At 18.3% G+C, this 17,500-nt stretch overlaps 6 protein-coding genes across 6 annotated transcripts in view; 2 read left to right on the forward strand and 4 right to left on the reverse strand.

Moving 5' to 3' along the window:
- Positions 1-713: 713 nt before the first annotated feature.
- Positions 714-1,591, reverse strand: PGSY75_1226600 (proliferating cell nuclear antigen 2; the record flags this gene model as incomplete). The annotated part of the gene is made up of 2 exons (XM_018786841.1): positions 714-1,329; positions 1,413-1,591. 2 exons carry the CDS (start codon positions 1,589-1,591, stop codon positions 714-716), a joined length of 795 nt encoding a protein of 264 aa, XP_018640706.1.
- Positions 1,592-3,828: 2,237 nt separating this feature from the next.
- Positions 3,829-5,736, forward strand: PGSY75_1226700 (conserved protein, unknown function; the record flags this gene model as incomplete). Its single annotated transcript, XM_018786842.1, has 1 exon — positions 3,829-5,736. The coding sequence occupies one exon, from the start codon at positions 3,829-3,831 to the stop codon at positions 5,734-5,736; it is 1,908 nt and encodes a 635-aa protein (XP_018640707.1).
- A 2,224-nt stretch (positions 5,737-7,960) lies between these two features.
- PGSY75_1226800 (putative ataxin-3) lies at positions 7,961-9,757 on the forward strand (the record flags this gene model as incomplete). The annotated part of the gene is made up of 5 exons (XM_018786843.1): positions 7,961-8,041; positions 8,316-9,041; positions 9,143-9,253; positions 9,384-9,539; positions 9,686-9,757. 5 exons carry the CDS (start codon positions 7,961-7,963, stop codon positions 9,755-9,757), a joined length of 1,146 nt encoding a protein of 381 aa, XP_018640708.1.
- Positions 9,758-10,894: 1,137 nt separating this feature from the next.
- PGSY75_1226900 (hypothetical protein) lies at positions 10,895-12,382 on the reverse strand (the record flags this gene model as incomplete). Its single annotated transcript, XM_018786844.1, has 1 exon — positions 10,895-12,382. The coding sequence occupies one exon, from the start codon at positions 12,380-12,382 to the stop codon at positions 10,895-10,897; it is 1,488 nt and encodes a 495-aa protein (XP_018640709.1).
- Positions 12,383-14,381: 1,999 nt separating this feature from the next.
- PGSY75_1227000 (hypothetical protein) lies at positions 14,382-14,870 on the reverse strand (the record flags this gene model as incomplete). The annotated part of the gene is made up of 1 exon (XM_018786845.1): positions 14,382-14,870. The coding sequence occupies one exon, from the start codon at positions 14,868-14,870 to the stop codon at positions 14,382-14,384; it is 489 nt and encodes a 162-aa protein (XP_018640710.1).
- Positions 14,871-15,641: 771 nt separating this feature from the next.
- Positions 15,642-17,500, reverse strand: part of PGSY75_1227100 (DNA helicase 60) — a gene marked incomplete at both ends in the record, with an annotated part of 2,187 nt that continues 328 nt past the window's right edge. Inside the window, one exon of the mRNA XM_018786846.1 lies at positions 15,642-17,500. This exon is cut by the window's right edge and continues 328 nt beyond it. Coding sequence (XP_018640711.1) covers positions 15,642-17,500 — 1,859 coding nt within the window.

Raw genomic sequence — 17,500 nt, forward strand, 5'->3', positions numbered from 1 at the left:
AAATATAAAATTTTTTTTTAATTTAATAAATTTTTTTTTTTTTTTTTTTTTTTTTTTTTTTTTTTTTTTTTTTTTATATTTATTTTTAATATTTTTTTTTAAAATATTATAAAATAAAAATTTTAATTTTTTTTTTTTTTAAAATTTTAAAAAAAAAAAAAAAAATTTATTTTATTTTTATAAAAAAAAAAAAAAAAAAAAAAAAAAAAAAAGAGATAATTAAATATTTGACAAATATTTTAAAAAGGAAAATAAACATATGTAAAAATATATATTTGCATATAAATAAAGTCAAAATTTTGTAAATATTCAAATAATATAAAAAAGGAGGGAAAAAATAAATAAATAAATAAATATATATATATATATATATATATATATATATATATTTTATTTTATTTGGTACATAAAATATAATGTTGATAGGAATAAATGAAAATATGTTCTCTATAATGTTTTAATATATATAATTTGTCTATCATTATATATATATATATATATATATATATATATGTATATATTAATTTTTTTTTATTTGTGTGTGGTGATAATATTTTAATTTTGTTGAGATTACTTCTACATTGTTATATATAATAAATAAAAATGTAAGATATTAATATAACCACATATATATATATATATATATATATTTTTGAGATATATATAAGATTGTTTCTTTTATTAAAATAGTGTACTGTCATATTTCTACAATTTTAGTAGTCTCCAATTTTTGGTGCAAGGAAAAAAGTTAAATGTGATGGATCTTGTAGGTCAGTTAATTGTTGTTTAAAATTAAATTTAATAGATATAGGTATATTAGGAGATAATGATATTAATACTTCATCTGATAATGATGAAGCTCTTGAGAACATGACTAGATATCTTGTGGCAAATTCTTGAGATACTGATTTTGTGCAAGCTATAGAAATATCAGTCATATCATTAGTAAATTGTTTTGTAACTTTAATATCTGATCCTGTAGTGCTTAAAATCATAGCATCTTTTTTCATAGATATAGATACATTATCACCTATTGAATTTAAATATTTTGTAAATTCTTGAAACTTTTTTGATTTCATAGTACATTGACAATGATATTCAGATTGTGGTATTTCTAAATGCTCCTTTTGAGCATTAATTAATTTTACTTGTATTTCTAAAGAATCATCAGCACTTGATTGTTCTTCTTCATCAATAATTCCAATATTTAAAACTGCATCATTTTCATTATCTTCTTTAAATAAAAAAACGGTCGACTTTTCTTTTATCACTGCTAATATTTTTAGCATGAAATTAATGCTTATGCCTAAAACACAATTCTTATCACACCTAAAAAAATAATATATTTAAATGGTAATACATACATATATATATATACATATATATATCCTTATGTAGTATAAAAATTTTACCTATAGTGTTGAAAAAAATCAGATACAATATTCAAATCAACCAGTGAAACATGACTACAATCCATGGATTGCATTTTGATTCCATTCTCATCACATTCTAGATTTACTTCAGTACATATATCTTTTAATGTTTCAAATAATTTTTTAAAAAATTGACCATCTATTCTGCATTCAAACATTTTGATTAAGTGGATTTATTTATTTATATGTATATTATATTATATATATATATATATATATATATATATATATATATATGTTTATATTTTTATTATTTATATTAAATTTATATATTATATATTAATATATTTATATTTATTTATTTTTATGTTTATTTTATTATTTAATCCTTAATTGTTTTTAAACCTATTAGGTAAGAACTTAGATGTGAAAATTATTGATCATTCAAGAAATTTTTAAATTTTTTGAAAAAAAAAAAAAAAAAAAAAAAAAAAAGTGCAATGTGATATACTAAAAAAGTTTTATTTTTATCATTTAAAAAAAAAAAAAAAAAAAAAAAAAAAAAAAAAAAAAAAATTAATATATATGCATATATATTTCATATACAGATGTGTATTCCTCTTTGATTTTATTTTATTTGATTTAATTTTATTATTTATTTATTTTTTATTTTTTTTTTTTTGATCACCCCAAAGAAAGATATATAAACCTCATATTAAGAATTAAAGATAGCACAAAAATAAAAATATACATATAAATAAGTGATATATATATATATATGAACATATATATATTAATTTTTAAACATATAAATATAGTAATATATATTTATATGTATATCATTATATTGTGTTTAGTTAATATTTATATACATTGTCTAAGTGTATAAAAGAAAAAAATATATACTTTTAATATATCTGACATAAACAAATAACTAAAGTTTAAAAAAAATAAATTATATTATATATATATATATTATTTTTTTTTATTAATTTTATAAAAACAGAAATTTCATCAGAAGATTTATTATAATTATTATTACACTTATGTGAAAGATAGTATAATCATTTTATATTCAAATATATCTTCTTTCTTTTTTTTTTTTTTTTTTTTTTTCTTATATTTATATATAAATTGAAAAATATAGCTAGCATCTAAAATTATAATATTATCAAAATAAATATAAATACAATATTATTATATTACAACCTTCTTATTATATGACTTCTTTATTTTTTTTAATGGAGAGGAAAAAAAATGTGTTTCATCATTTTTATCTTTTTAAATATTACATGAAAGGAAATTAAAAAAAAAAAAATATATATATATATAAAAATATATATATATATGTAGGAAATTTTTTATAAGCGTCTTGATATAAAAAAAAGATTATAATTCATGATTGTTCATATAATTTTATGTAGGTATGTTTTATCTTTTTTTTCTCATATAATATAATCACTTTTTATAAATATTGAAAATATATTTTATATGTTGAATGTATTGTCAATCGAGATATAAATAAATAAGGATTTATACATATTTCAAAAAAAAAAAAAAAAAAAAAACAATACAATTACAATACAATACAAAATCATTACATATAAATTCAACCATATCTTTTTTAAATTTATGAGAAAAAGAAAAGAATAATAAATTAACATATCCTATTATATGAAGGAAAAACATATATACAATTCACATTCAATTAAAATAGTTATATATATATATATATATATTTTTTTTTTGTATTTATTTATTTTTATTTCCATACCCAAAATATATATTATACATATAATAATGTATATAATTATATGGGCCTTAAAAAAATGAGATAATGTCAAATAATAAATATTATAGTCATAATACCTATTTAATTATATATAATACATACAAGATTTATGTATATAAATTATATAATATAAATATTTTTTCCCTTAATTAATATATATATATATATATAATATAATGTATATATGAAAAAAGTAGTTTTTAAAAATAATATAAAAATTATATGTTGTCGTTATAAAAAATTATATAGGATAATATATAATTGTTATATATTTATTCATCATATTCTAAACAACAAATATGTATATAATAATAATAAAATGTAATTGAATATATATATAACAATATTTTATATTTAATTATAAACATTTTAATAAAGGAAAAAAAGAAAGGGAATTTTTTTTTTTTTTTTAATATGTTCAAAATATATAAAAAGGAAGAAATTACTTTGTAATAATATATAACAATATATATATATATATATATATATATATTTATTTATTTATAAAGTTTCTTTCTTATTATTTTAAATATCCCTATTTTCTAATATATAATATATATTTTATTTTATATATCCAATTTACAAATGAATTAAGAAAAAAAAAAAACCAAAAGAACAAAACAACACTATACAAATCAAAGCAACAAATTTTTTCATCACAAAATGAAGTTTCAAAATAAAAGAAAAAAAAAACATTTTGTAAAAAATAAAAAAGGGAATGAAAAAAATAATTCAAATAAAAATATGGACGATTCAGAAATCGAATCTGATGACATCCTTTCCTCGCAAGATTCTGATAATAATGTAACCTTATTAAATAAGAAGAAAAAATTAAATTATGATGAGGAAGATTATAGTGATGATGTTATAAATGATAATAAAAATGTAGATGAAGAGAATGATGACAATGAATATGAAAATGTGTTTAATAATCCAGAAGAAAGGAAAATATATCTAGCTAAAAAATATTTAAAAGACATGGGAATTGAAAGTAGTGATGAAGATAATGAGGAAGAAGATTCCTCCGATGAAGCACAATCCATATCTAGTGGAGAATCACAAAAATCTTTAGATGATAATTTAAGTGACGATCCTTTTTCTTCTGATGAAGAAAGTGACAAAAAAAAAAAAAAAAAAAAAAAAGTAAGCAAAGCATTAATAGATAATGAGAAAACTCAAAGTAAAAAACATTTATTAAATTTAGGAAATAAAATAAAAATTTTTTATGATGAAAAATTATCATCAAATGTAACAAATAGGAATAATAAAAATGAATTAAAATTAGAAACAGAACAATGTAATGATATTAATATACATAACAATGTTCTATGTGACAATAAAAATCTTATCTTTTATTATGGTCATAAGAAAAGTGTTACTTGTGTAGCTTCACCAGATTATAATTTATCATTTGTTGATCAATATGAATATAAAAATGAACACAATGTAAACAAGTATAATGGATATAACAATGGGAAGTTTTTTTATCAGCACAATGAAAATAATAATTCAAATAATATTCATAATAATAATAATTATTATGGTGATGAAGAGGATATATCGAATAATCATAATAAGGATGATATTATTATGGAACCGAAATTTTTTGAAAATACATCAATTAATACTATATATACAGGAGGAAAAGATGCTTGTATTATTGAGTGGGATATTATTAAAGGAGAAAAGGTCCATATTTATAAAGGAAATAAAAATTCATTTACAAACTTTGGAAATAAAAATAGTATAAGTCATTTTAAAAGTGTTATGGATATTTATTGTAATAAATATAATTCTTTTTTTATATCTGTTGGAAGTGATAATTTAATTAATGTATGGGATAATCGTATAAATAAAAAATGTACAAATTCAATTATTGGTCATAAAAATATAATCAGTGGTATAGTTGGATGTAATAACAATATAGAAGAATTACATATGGACCATAATTTCTTTACTTCATCTTATGATAAAACTATTAAATTATGGGATTTAAGATTTTTTGATAAATGCATAAATACATATTTAGGTCATACAAATAATATACTTACCATGAATTCTATTGATCAAAATAAATTAATAACATCATCTAATGATTATACATTACGTGTTTGGAATACGAAAAATGATAATCATATATTATTTAATATTAATTATGAAATTATTGAATCGTGCTGTACACTTAATAATAAAATATTCATTGCTGGAACATTCTCAGGACATATTTATATTTTTAACTCTTCTTATAAAAAACCAATTTGTATACAACAAAATGCACACAACTCCTTTTCTATAACCTCGCTTATAAGTATCCCCTATACAAATATTTTTATTTCTGGATCTTATGATGGCTATGTACACTTTTGGCAATTTAAAAATATGAACAAAATTTCAGCTAGTGTTCAGAAAATTATGACTGTTCAGGTAAATGGTACAGTAAATAAATTTTCATTTGCACACAATTATAGGTATTTATATATAGCTATAGGGAATGAAATGCGTCATGGGAGTTGGACAAAGACAAAAAATAAAAACGGGCTAGCCATTATACCACTACATTTTTTAGCATAGCTTTTGAAAATATACAAATGTTAGCAAATAGGTGAAAAAAAAAAAAAAAAAAAATAAAAAATAAAATAAAATAAAATAAAAAAAAAAATAATACACATATATAATATATATATGTGAACAATTTTTTGTTTATATATGTTGTTTTATTTTTATTTAATACAAAAAAAAAATATATATATATAAGTTCAGTTTATTTAAAATATTATTATATTTTTCTTTACTTTTATTTATTTATTTATTTTTTAGTAACATATATATTTAAAAAACTTGTTAAAATTTTAACATTATAATTTCAGTGATTATTATAATATAATAGAAAATATTTCATATAATAATCATAATAATATTGTTTGTAGGTTCTCAAAAAATATATTTAAATTCTATTAATTTAAAAAAAAAAAAAAAAAAAAAAAAGGTATACTTTTATAAAGCATGTATTATATATATTATATATTTACATATATACGTTAAGAATTATTTTATGTGCGATAATATAAGAAAATATTTGTACGCATACAAATATGTTTGTATAAATTAATATGCTTAATTTATAATATTTTCTTACATATGAGATATATAATTTAATTTTAATTTTTTTTTTTTTTTTTTTTTTTTTTAATATGTTATAACATTTAATATGTATTTTTTTAAACAAGTATTTATTAAAATATTTTCATATATATAACAACTTCATGTCGTAGTAAAATAATCAATCGAATAAAAAAAAATATGGATGATAATCCAGTGGATTTATTGATTTTCTTTTTTGCTAATCTATCTTTTTCTATAATTATTTACTATTTTTTTTTAAGAGAAGAAAAGGATTCCAAAGTAAAGTATGTGTGAATAATATGGATAATAAAATTGTATATTCTTTTTATGTAAATATATAAATATGTTGTGTGTATGAATTTTTTTTTTTTTTTTTGTGATCAAAAAAAATAAATATATAGGAAGAAATAAAGATAAAAAAAAAAAAAAAATGAATATATATATATATATAAAAAATTGGGGGAAAAAAAAAAATTAACTATTTGTTTTTCTTTTATTATTATGAAGAAATAAAATGTAAATATTTTTAATTCATGCTTTTCAGATATAAAGTAATAAAAAATGAAGAAATGCAGGAATTTGGCGTATAAAAAAAAAAAAAAAAAAGAATAATATATATGAATATATATAAGTGTATATATTATATTATATAGAATAAAAAATTCGCAAAATGGACATATGAATCATTAGTTTATTTTTTAAATATACACACAAGGGAAGGATAAAAGATAAAAAAAATAAAATGAAATTGAATTAAATTAAATTAAAAAAAAAGAAAAAGGAAGATACAAATAGATATACAAATAATTTTCATACATTTATAATATCAAATTTTAGCATATTTATATTTGTATTGTAAGAGAAAATATGTAGTTATAACTTAATAAATATTATAAATATTATAAATATTGTAAATATTATAAATATTATAAATATTATAAATATTATAAATATTGTAAATATTTTCATTAATATGGAGGAAAATGGTAATAAGCGCTTGAGTAAAATATATATATAATTGTATTGTGAAACATAAGTTTTCTCCATCTTTTTTAAAAATGAAAGTATATTATTCAAAAATTTTAAACATATATTATAAATAAATATTATATATATATTATAAATTTATTTATTTTTTATTTATTATATTTTTCCTCTTTTGAAAAATTATTATTTTAGAATAACAAATGATGACTAAATAATATTATATATTTATCTTATTTTTTAAAAAATAATTATTCCATCACATATTAAGTAAAGAGGATAATAAATCTAACATAATAATTTTTTTTTTTTTTTTCTCGGAGATAAGATATAATGTTTTAAAAATATGATATATAAAACAAATAATAACAAAGTATTCAAATGATAATTAAACAAATATTATATATATATATATATATATATATATTAGATACATATATTTAAATTTAATAACATTATTTCCTTTTTACATATTTTCTTAAAATTTTTTTTTTTTTTGTATTTAAAATTTCACATCCTTTCGTTTTTTTGGTATACATAACAACATAATATATATATATATATATTAACAATATAATTAATATATAATATTTTTAATTATAAAGTAAACGATTATATATTATTTTTTTTCGTTATTATTCTTTTCTCAAAAAAAAAAAAAATTTACTTCTTTTTTTTTTTTTGTAAAATGAGCAAGAAATATGTATACTGGGAAAAACAAGGTAATGATCGTATGTGTGGATTGCATTGTATAAATAGTATCCTTCAAGTAATAAAAAAAAAAAAATAAAAAAAAAACAAAATATATGTATTATACATATATGTGTCCATTTGTTAATATATTTTGTGGTTTTATATATAAACATTATATTGAATAATGTTTGTTTGTTTTAACAAATTTGCATACATTCAAAAGGGAATACAAACGTTCATTTGTATTAATACATAAATATATATATATATATATATATGTATATATTTTTAACATGTATATTATAACTTTCATGAGATATAATATATTTTTTTTTTTTTTTTATTTGTAGGGCCCATATTACAGTGAAGATGTATTGGCTAGTATTGGAAAAGAATTAGATGAGAAAGAGAATGAATTTTTACGAAGCTCATCTAACGATTTAGTAAGAAATAATTCATTTAATGTATTGGATGATGGATTTATAAATATATCTGTAATAATTGAAAGTTTAAGAAGAATGAATATATTATTAAAACATGTTTATGAAGAAGATTTAATTAAAATAATATCAAGTAATCATCAAGATATTGGTTATATTTGTAATTTACAAGAACATTGGTTTAGTATACGTAAAATTCATAATACTTGGTATGTATTAGACAGTTTAAAAAGTTCCCCTTTATATATTAAAGATATGAATTTAAAATTTTATTTTAATGATGTTATTAAAAAATATCATATATTCTCTGTTCAGAATATAAATCCATATGTATCTTTACCCAAACCAGATATCAATTTTATACCTAAAAATATTAATCAATTTTATATCCCAACGAATGAAATATCTGAAATTTCAGGAGTATCAGATAGCTTTTTATTAGAAGATAAATATAACCTGAACAAGTCAGAAAATTATTCAGCATTTAATCAAATAAATAATACACCAAATTTTCGTTGGCCAGAAAATGGGGGTAGAAGATTGAACGATGAAATAAATACAACAAATATGAATAATGTGGATGACGATGATGATTTAAAAATAGCATTAAAATTGTCTATGGAGGAATATATTAAGGTACACCCAATTCAAAAGGAAAAATAAATAAATAAATAAATAAATAAATATATATATATATATATATATATATATCAATATTTATTTATTTCATTCTGCAGAATATGGTTCCACCACTTGAAGAAAAATCAAGTGAAAATTGTATAAATGTGATGGTTAAATTGCCGAATAAAAAAATCCAGAAAAGGTTCAGTTTTACTAAAACTTTATCAGTATGTTAAAAAGGATGGGCACAAAAATATATAAATTAATAAATAAATAAATAAATAAATATAAATATATATATATATATATATATATATATATATATATATATGTATGTATTTATTATTTTTTGTGTAGGACTTATTTTATTGGATTGAATATGAGTCTGCTCAGGGTCAAGATATTACTTCATCTTTACTTTTTAAAAATAATTATTACCTTTATCAGTTATACCCAAGGAGAAAATTTTGTAAATATCAAAATGGCTCTATCGAATTACATACCGGAGGCAAGGTAATACAAAAAAAAAAAAAAAAAAAAAAAAAAAAAATAAAAAAAAAAAAAAAAAAAAAAAATATATATATATATATAATTATATTATTTACTACATTATTGTAAATTTGTTTTTTTTTGTTTTTTTTTTTTTGCCTTATATGTAGACCGAAATGGTTCATGATAAATGCCTGAAAGATTTGAACTTTGAAAAAGAGGAAACATTTATGATGTCCTAAAGAAGAAATAGTTAATAAAAAAGAAGATTCTTAAAATTTATAGAACACTTAATATTTTACATAAAATGTGTAAATGCGTGTCTTGTATTTTAATTTTATTTAATCATTTCCCTTTAATTAATAAATATTAATATTATTACAATTCCGCCAATATATATATATATATATATTTATATATATTTATATTTATATTTTTTTTTTTTTTTGTATTTACATATATTGTTTGGTTACCCCTAAAATTTAAATTTTATTATACATTCCCATATTTGTATTAAATAATATTATATTGATAAATATATTATATTTTATTAACCATACTATTATTAATTATATTTATTCTTTTTTTTTAATTTTTTTTTCTTTTTTTTTTTGTGTGCATTAAAATATTACTCTTTTATTAAAATGGATTAAGTCAAAATGTAAATTGATAGACCTTTTCATATTTCAATATAAAACATATTTATTAAATATTATTCTACAATTTTAAATATGTTCTCAATAATAATAGATATTATATATACACCTATTTTTTTTTATAGACATATCATATTATCGTTACTGAAGATGTTATATTTTTTTGTTATTTTTATTTTTATTATTTTTGAAGTGTCTTAACATTATTCTTTTTTTTCACTAAAATGGATAAGCATGTAAATGAAAAAAAATGAAAAATTAAAAATAAAAAAATAAAATAATATATAATATATAATATATAAAATATAAAATATAAAATATTATATATATATATGACCAAATAAGTAAAAATATAAAATGATGTTTAAAAATATTCATTGATATGCTGTACATAAAAAAAAAAAAAAAAAATAGGGTGAAATTAAATCAAAATAATATAATAATTTTAAAAAAATAATAGTAATAAATAACTACAACATATGATTAATCAAAAATTATTATGAACTTATATATATAAAGTATATATAAAATGTTCAATTAAAATTCATAATAACATAAAAATATTTTTCATCACATATGATAAAACATCCTTTCATAATAGGAATGCTACCACGGTGTATTTGTTAAAAGAAATAATATATATATATATATATATATATACATATATATATTCCTATATTTTTTACTCTCGCTCTTATATCATATGATGTTATTAAGTATAGTTTAATTTTCTCTAATAACATTTTGGACTTGTTTTACTATTGTTGGTTGTCGGTTAGATTGTTTATTCGATTTTGTTGATGAAGTGTCTTTTTTTCTGTCTTTCTGTGTCGCTTGCTTATTTGTATATTGAGAGGATGAATTTGAATATTTTGATGATGAGAAATTATTGGCCGAACTTCCAGAGGTAATAATATTATTGATATTATTTTTATTCGAATCATTTAATAATTCTGGTTTATGTGTAGATAGATAATTTTCAGGATATTTAAGTGACCATGGATAAAAATATGGAGCTTTTTCATAAGCTTTATTAAATAGATCTAGATTTTTTTTGATTTGCATTAATGCCATCATACTATAAGCCGTATTTGTTAAAGCTGTTATACTTAAATATATTAAATGTGTTATACTATTTAATTTTTTTAGATATTTTTTTTTTCCATCTTCATAATTATCATTTTGATTATTTATATTATCATTATTATTTGTAATAGTATTATTATCTATAAGATCATTGTATGTAATTCTTTTTTTATGTGAATCAATATCATCAAGGTTTGAATTGGATGTATTTTTTCTTGAATTGTTAGAATCTTCTAAAAATGGTTGAGCGATAGCTTGTATAACATTCATACCTATATAACCAGAAAGAAATAATGCATTGGTTATACTAAATTTATAAGATTTATTCCAACATGGACAATTTAAATTTAGATCTTGTGTTTCTATATTTCTTTCTAATTCACAGAAGTGTCCTTTTTTAGTATCAACAACAGCTAGATGAAAATCATAAACTTCAGAAAATGATGCTAATGGAATAGGCCATACAAAAGATCTTTGATTATTCATTAATACATTTACTTGATCAATAATAATTATTTGAAATACCCTACCAAAATTTGTTATTGGGCATCTATAAAAATCTATACTTACTCTAACTTTCCATGGAGCTGATATAAATTCGACATTTTCTATAATCTTAGGTACTAATAATGCTTGTGAATTCTTTTTCTCACATATTAAATAACCTTCAAAACCATCTGGTAACCTATCGCTTGTATGATTATTTATATTATTCATAGTATGATTTTTTTTCATTAAAGGTAATGGATTTATAAATTGAGATGTAGGTGATAAATTACTTGTACTTAATAATATTTCATGATATGTACCTTCATCTGTATATCTTAATAAATTTTGTCTTACTAAAGATACTTCTAATACTTGATTCTCTTCATTACATATTATATGATCATTTTCTACTCTCACATTTATACTATTCAATCTAGGTTGCACTATAGACATATTCATCCATCCATTCCTATCAAATCCTTTCTTATTTGCTAAAAAATTTATTATCTTATTTCTTATGCTCTGAAAAAATCTATTCTTATCAGTCCGAATCTTCGTTTTTTCCTCCTTACCAAGGACACTCAGCAAACCATTACAAAATATAAATACAAATACTATGCATTTTATTATAAACATTCTGCAAAAAAAAAAAAAAAGGCGGTTATAATTTCTTTTTTTTTTTTTTTAGATAGTCAAATTTTAATAAAAAAAAAAAATATATATATATATTATATATGTATATTTTATAATTTATGTGTTATCTTCAAATGTGCATACAAAACATACATTTATATATTTATATGTTTATATGTTTATTTATTTATTTTATAAAAATATATTTACATATATATGTCATATAAAAATACTATTCATGTATGAACAAATCATAAGTCAAAATTTAGGAACAACCTTTTCTTGGTTTTTAATTCTCAAAAAGCGTACAAGAATGTACTAACAACAAAAAAAAAAAAAAAAAAAAAAAAAAAAATACACCTATTATTCAAAAAAAATTAGAAAGATATTCAAAAGATCTACAAGTGTGAAATAAATATCAACAAGTATAAAATGGAACTTTCTAATTATTAATCAATATATATATATATATATATATATATTTTACACTTAAATATTAAGTTACTGATTCTTTTAAAGTTCGTAATTCACTAATAAGAAATAAAATATAATAATAATAATATATATATATTATGTAAAGTGTATTATAATAATTTATTAATATATAAATAATATATGCATAATAATTAACAGTTATGTATATCTTTTATAAATAAATAATTATTATTTTCAAAGGAATAAAAAATCAATCAAAAAAAAAAAAAAAAATAAAAAATAATAATAATAATAATAATAAAAAAAAAAAAAAAAAAAAAAGAACAATAAAAGAAATATATCATAAATATTGTTATATATTTTTATCATTATTTTATTTTATTTTTTTTTCCCTTGTGTACAAGCTTAATTTTCATAATTTTGGAACGTAACTACTGTATATATAATATTATATATATAATAAGTGTTTAAGTATAAACTATTAAAATTTATTTGCATGAATTAATTGAAAAGAAAGTAGTAAGAAATAGTAACATTAATATATTTATATATATAATATTATATATCTATGTAATATATATAAAATATATATATATATTTATAATATATATATTTTTTATTATCCAAAAAAAAAAAAAAAAAAAAAAAATTAATATTATTATATGTGGGCCAAATTATTTTAAAAAAAATAAGATATCTTCTTTTATTAAAAGTTTCAAATTTACATAATTTAACATACGTATTTTGTTATATGATAAAAAAGAGAAACAAAAAATTACAAAATAATAATATTTTATGTAATCGTAAAAGGAATATATAATTAAATAAATTTATATTATTTTATAAATATTATAAAATATGCCCTATTTAAAGATAAAACAAAAAGAAAAAAAATAAATAATCAAAAAGGTAATATATATATAAATACACATTTTTAAATATAAATAACTTTTTTTTTTTTTTTTGAAATGTTTCTTTAAATACATTTTTTAAGAATATTATTAAAATAGAAAGTATAAAGAAATCAATACATATATATATATATATATATATATATGTAAGTATCTATGTATGTGTTTATTTATGGGGTCCAAAATATGTATACCCTATAATTTAATACAACTGTGTCTCCAATATATTTATTGTTATTCAAGCATTTATGTATAGTTCAATGAGAAAACCTTTTTTTAGTTATATTATGTACTTACCTATTTATTTGTATGTTATGAGATAATATTTAAACTATTTATTTCCCTTCATATTTAAATATCAATAAAATAAAAATCATAAATAAAACTACAAGGTGTAATCTTAAAGATATTGTCTAATTTTTTTTTTTTTTTGAATTATTTTCAAATTTTGGAGAATATGTTTTTATATTAATTAATATATGTATGACCTGTTCATGTGAATATTAAAAAATGAAAAGAAATTTATGACTTGTTCATGTAAAAAATAAGAAATAGTATAAATAAAATGGCTATATATACCTATTTTTTTTTTTTTTTTTTTTTTTAAATATGTTCTTATATCTACAAATTTGTTCAATTTTGACATAAAAAGAAATTTAATTATTGTCATCTTTTTTTTTTAGATATTGTTCCATCATATTTATAAAAATATTATAATTCATGGGCTCTTTTAATTTGATCATATTTAAATTAATTTTACTAAAATCTATTGAGGAATTACATGACATATTTTTATTACACAGATTTAAAAACCTTTTTAAATCTTCTGAATTTATTTCATTATTATTTTGTATACAGTTAAAGAAATCCTTAAAGATCGTTTCTAAATCATGCTTTTTTAATTGTTTATTTATAAGTAAATATAACATGGAAGGACTTAAAATGAAATTTTCCACATAATTCTGTTTATTTCCTTGTATACCTGATTTTATATTTATTATCAAATCTCGTATGTTTTCATCATTTAAATTTTGAGAAAGAATTTCATTAAAAATAATTTTGCATTCCTTTTGTGATAATTCACAACTATTAGTTTGTGTTAGATATTTGAGTGCACGAATTAAATGTTGTTCTTCAAGTTCCATCGTATTCTTCTTTTTTTTAATAAATAGAAAAATATAAAATAAAATAAAATAAAATAATATATTCAAAGAAATGTATGTGTATTTTTCATTATTACATTGAATGATGTGTTTTAAAAAAAAAAAAAAAAAAAAAAAAAAAAATTAAATGTGTAAAATTTTATAAAAAAAAAATTTTTTGAAATATATTTTTTTATTATAATAAGACAATTTTATATGATTTATTATACACATTATATATAAATATATATATTTTTGTATAAGGCACAATACTGTATGCACAGGTGGCATGACATGGAAAAAAAAAATATATTATATATATATATAATATATATATACATCTTGTATTTAATTAAAAAAAAACTAAATTAAGCATATGTTTTACTTTAAAAAGATGTTTAGAAATTATTGAAATAAATTTTTTTAAAATAATTGCGAATTAAAAAAAAATGAATTCAAAATGTAAAGGGTTACACAAATTTTTTATAAGTGCGACTTGGATATTTATATATAATATATTTTAATTATATATATATACATACATATTTATAATTTTTTTTTTTATTAAAATGTGGAAGTAATTAAAAATAAAAATGCACATGGTAAAATGGGTCATTAAAATATGTAAATATAAGGTTTAATTATACCTTTAACAGCAAATGAATATAAAAATATGCATATAAATAATAAAATATAAAAGGACATACATATATATATATATATATATATATTGAGGAAATAAAAAAATATAAGTTATTATTTTATTTTGTATCATTATCTCGAATAAGCTATTTCTCTTAATTGAGCTGGAACCGTTTGATTTGTTTTATTTAACAATTTAATTAATTCTTTTGCAAACTTTAATTTTTGTGGTATATAATAATCATATGAAAAGAACAAAATAGATTTTCCTTTTTTTCCAGCTCTTCCTGTTCTTCCTATTCTATGTATATAATCTTCTATTGTATTAGGTATATCATAATTAATGACAACTGAAATGTTTTTAATATCTAATCCTCTTGAAGCTACATCAGTTGCTACCAATATATTACATCGATCTGTTTTGTAATTATTTAAAATTCGATCTCTTTCTCTTTGCTGTTTATCACCATGAATGGATAAAGCATTATATTGATGATATCTTAATTCTTTACATAAATTATCACAATTTCTTTTGGTATCACAAAATATTAGAATTTTATTATTTTCATAATTTTCTTTTAACCAATCTAATAATTTTTTCTTCATATCAATAGAAGAACTTATAATTACATTTTGTTCAATATTTTTATTTGCTGTCAATTCATTTTTTCCTATTTGAATTTTTACTGGATCGTATGAACAGAAATCATATGCAAGTTTCCTGACTTGTTCAGGCCATGTAGCTGTTAAAAATAACAATTGTTTATTTTTATTAACTTGTGTCATAATTTTTCTTAATTGTTTTTCGAATCCCATATCAAGTAAACGATCAGCTTCATCGATAACAACATAAATACATTTAAGAAGGTTGATAATACCATTTTCTAGAAAGTCTAAAAGTCTTCCAGGTGTTGCAACAATAATATCAGCACCTTTTTTTAAATTATTTATTTGATAATATTTGGGTACTCCACCATAAACAGCAACACTTTTAATTGGTAAGTTTTTTTCAAAAGCTTTTATTTCATCTAGAACTTGTAAGCACAATTCTCTGGTAGGTAATAAAATAAGTCCATAGCTATCGCTTACACGTTCAGAGGTATTCATATCATAATCATAACTATTAATATTATTATTACTATTAATATTATTTTTGTCGTTGTTGTCATTATTTTCATTAAAATGATGATTATTTATTTGCACTTCCTCTTCTTGATGTAAATTATTCGTTTGACTTATTTGTTCATTATTATTTTTTACAATTTCTTTATGTTTTAGTATGTGCATAAAACATGGCAAGACAAAAGCTAAAGTTTTTCCACTTCCAGTTTCTGCTACACCTATAAGATCTTTTCCAGATAAAGCAATAGGCCATGTGATTTTTTGAATAGCTGTGGGTTCATTAAATTTATTATTTAGATAATTTAATATGGATTCATGAAAGCATACATCTGAGAATTTGTTAATGACATTATGTATTATTCCATCCTTGTTAATATAAATATTATTTTTCTTTAATTCATTTTGTATATCTTCTTTACTTAAACGATTTGTTTGTTCATTATTTGAATTATCATTATTGATTTGGTTATTATTTTGATCATTACCTTTATTATTATTATTATTGTTGTTTATGTTGCTGTATAGGTTTTGCCTTTCAATTTTATATTTAACATTATCCCATTCGATATCCTTTAATTGACTTCCTAAATTTTCATATCTATCTTGATATGACATGTTTCTTTTATTTCTTGAACCCTGATTATAATCATTATCATATGAGTAATTTGTTTTTGATTTTTTACGTTTATCATAATTTTCATATCTTCTATTTTGAACAAAACCATTCTCTCCTATTTCATCTCTTTTTTTTTGGTATCTATCAAATGAATCATTATCATATAATGGGTTATTATGCATGTGTTTATCTGTATGATTATCCATTTGATTATCCATTTGATTATCCATTTGATTATCCATATTTCCATTTC

This window comes from Plasmodium gaboni, chromosome 12 (genome assembly GCF_001602025.1).
Source record: "Plasmodium gaboni strain SY75 chromosome 12, whole genome shotgun sequence".
Taxonomy (NCBI): domain Eukaryota; phylum Apicomplexa; class Aconoidasida; order Haemosporida; family Plasmodiidae; genus Plasmodium; species Plasmodium gaboni.